This window comes from Chenopodium quinoa, unplaced genomic scaffold (assembly GCF_001683475.1).
Source record: "Chenopodium quinoa cultivar QQ74 unplaced genomic scaffold, ASM168347v1, whole genome shotgun sequence".
NCBI lineage: Eukaryota > Viridiplantae > Streptophyta > Magnoliopsida > Caryophyllales > Amaranthaceae > Chenopodium > Chenopodium quinoa.
In genome coordinates, this window is record NW_018745170.1 from 4706089 (window position 1) to 4708124 (window position 2036).

General features: G+C 34.4%; 1 protein-coding gene across 1 annotated transcript; it reads right to left on the bottom strand.

Annotated features, from left to right (window-relative positions):
- Positions 1–206: 206 nt before the first annotated feature.
- LOC110710447 lies at positions 207–881 on the bottom strand. The gene has a single exon (XM_021888740.1). The coding sequence runs from the start codon at positions 879–881 to the stop codon at positions 207–209; it is 675 nt and encodes a 224-aa protein (XP_021744432.1).
- Between the last annotated feature and the right edge of the window lie 1155 nt (positions 882–2036).

Below are 2036 nucleotides of genomic sequence, written 5' to 3' on the forward strand. Positions count from 1 at the left end.
TCCGTGGAGGACGTATCTGTGACTGACACGTGGCAAGCTCCTGTTGGCCTTCGTGAAGGACACGTGGCGGAACCTGGTTGGTCCACTTGTCAGACGGTGATTGGTGGATAAAAATCCCCTAATCATGAGTTGCTCTGATTTTGCATGTGAGTAACTCTGAATTGAAATTCATGTATCATTGCAATCTCTGCAATGAAATTGATGTGTCATGCATGTATATATAGTCCATATGACACTTCAATGCAATCTCTGCAATAAAATTGATGTGTCGTTGCACTCTGAATTGCAATTCGGTCTGCTTCGTTGTAACCACTTCCAGTTGCCCTACCAGCTTCGTCATAGCAACTACTCCATTGTATTAAATCAGTTGCCATCCTTCTCCAACGGCTTTCCAAACTCCTCAAAGGTCTTGGCGGCAGGATGTGGGGTCTCTCAACCTGTGCTTGATCATATGCTGCAGATATTTTTCGCCATAGCGCAACTGCTTTTTGGCTTGTACCAACAATTGCATCCTCACTGAATTGAAGATACAAACCAATTAGAGCTTCATCCTCCGCAACAGACCACATTCGACTTCCTTTTGTTAGTGGTTGGTTTTGATTCACAGACACTCTTGAAGGAGGTGGAGAGTATTGAGGAGTGTCTGGAACATTTTCTTCCATTTCATCATCTAATTGAGAATCGGTGCCTTGATAAACAAGAGGTGAATGTGGTTCATAGGTAGTGTTTTGGAAAGGAGTTTGATGAGGTGTTTGTTGTGTTGAATTTTGCAAAGAATTGTTTCCAAGCCTTTGTAGGAAAAGATGAAATCGAGAATTAGTGACAAAATCATCACCCAAATCAGAGAAATGATTAGAAAAATTAGGGTTATTAGGATCCATAAGTTAATAGAGTAGAAAAGTAATAAAGCTTTTTATTTTTGGAAAAAATAAATAAAGCTTTAAACAATAATTAGTAAAAAAATCAACAATTACTAAAAGAACAAAAACTAAATTATATTTTCAAAAAATAAAAACAGCTACAACAGCAATAATATTAATGATAATTATAATAATAATAATGATAATAACAATAACAATAATAATAATAATAATAACACTAATAATAATAATAATAATAATAATAATAATAATAATATTTTTTTTTTTCAGAAAAACGTAAATAATAATTATAATAATAAAAGTGAGGATTAGGAAATTAGTGAATATAGGAGATTTTTGGTGTTTTTGAAAGTATATCAAAATATATCAAAATGCATGTCTATTTATAGAGAAAAAAATTTTATGGCCGTTGGTGATTTTTTTTTTATATTTTTAACGGCAATATTACCGTTTTTTTTGAATATAACCGTTGGGAAAAAGAGAAAAAATCTGATTGGCTCAATTACATGGGACTGACGCGTGTCGCCTCCTCATTCCTTGCTCTGACGCGTGCTAGTACCCATGCATTTTAAATTTTTTTTGCTGGCAACGAAACCAAACGGCGTTGTTTTTGATGCATGCAGCACCAAAACACTGTCGTTTTGGTTCTTTTCTCAGCAAATTGAAGCAAGTGGCGTCAACAGCTCGTGGGCCCCACACAATCACTATTCATTCTTAAATCCCCTCAAGTTATGAGCGTTTTTCATTCTCCTCAAGGATGAGAGGAATTATCCTCATTGTTGTAGAGTACGGTTTTTTTTTTAACACCTCAAGTTTCTCTCGTGAGGGTTTTTTCACTCACTGCTGGGAGTGCTCTTAACGAATTAAAACTTGGTACACAAATTTTTGTCTCAAGATAAGGCAATTGTTAATTTGATTGTAGTCCTACATTCATACTAATACATCAAAATGATGTACAAAGCTAGTAATCACGATATTTGTCTCAAGATAAGGTGAATTGATGTACATAACTGAAAATCAAAACATTTGTATCAAGATAAGATTATATTGATAAGTGTCAAACTGTACCTTCAAATGATATGTAAAATGTAATCTTAAAATTTTGATTAGGAAAGGGAGTGGGGTAATTGGCATACACTTATTGCTTTATGAAGA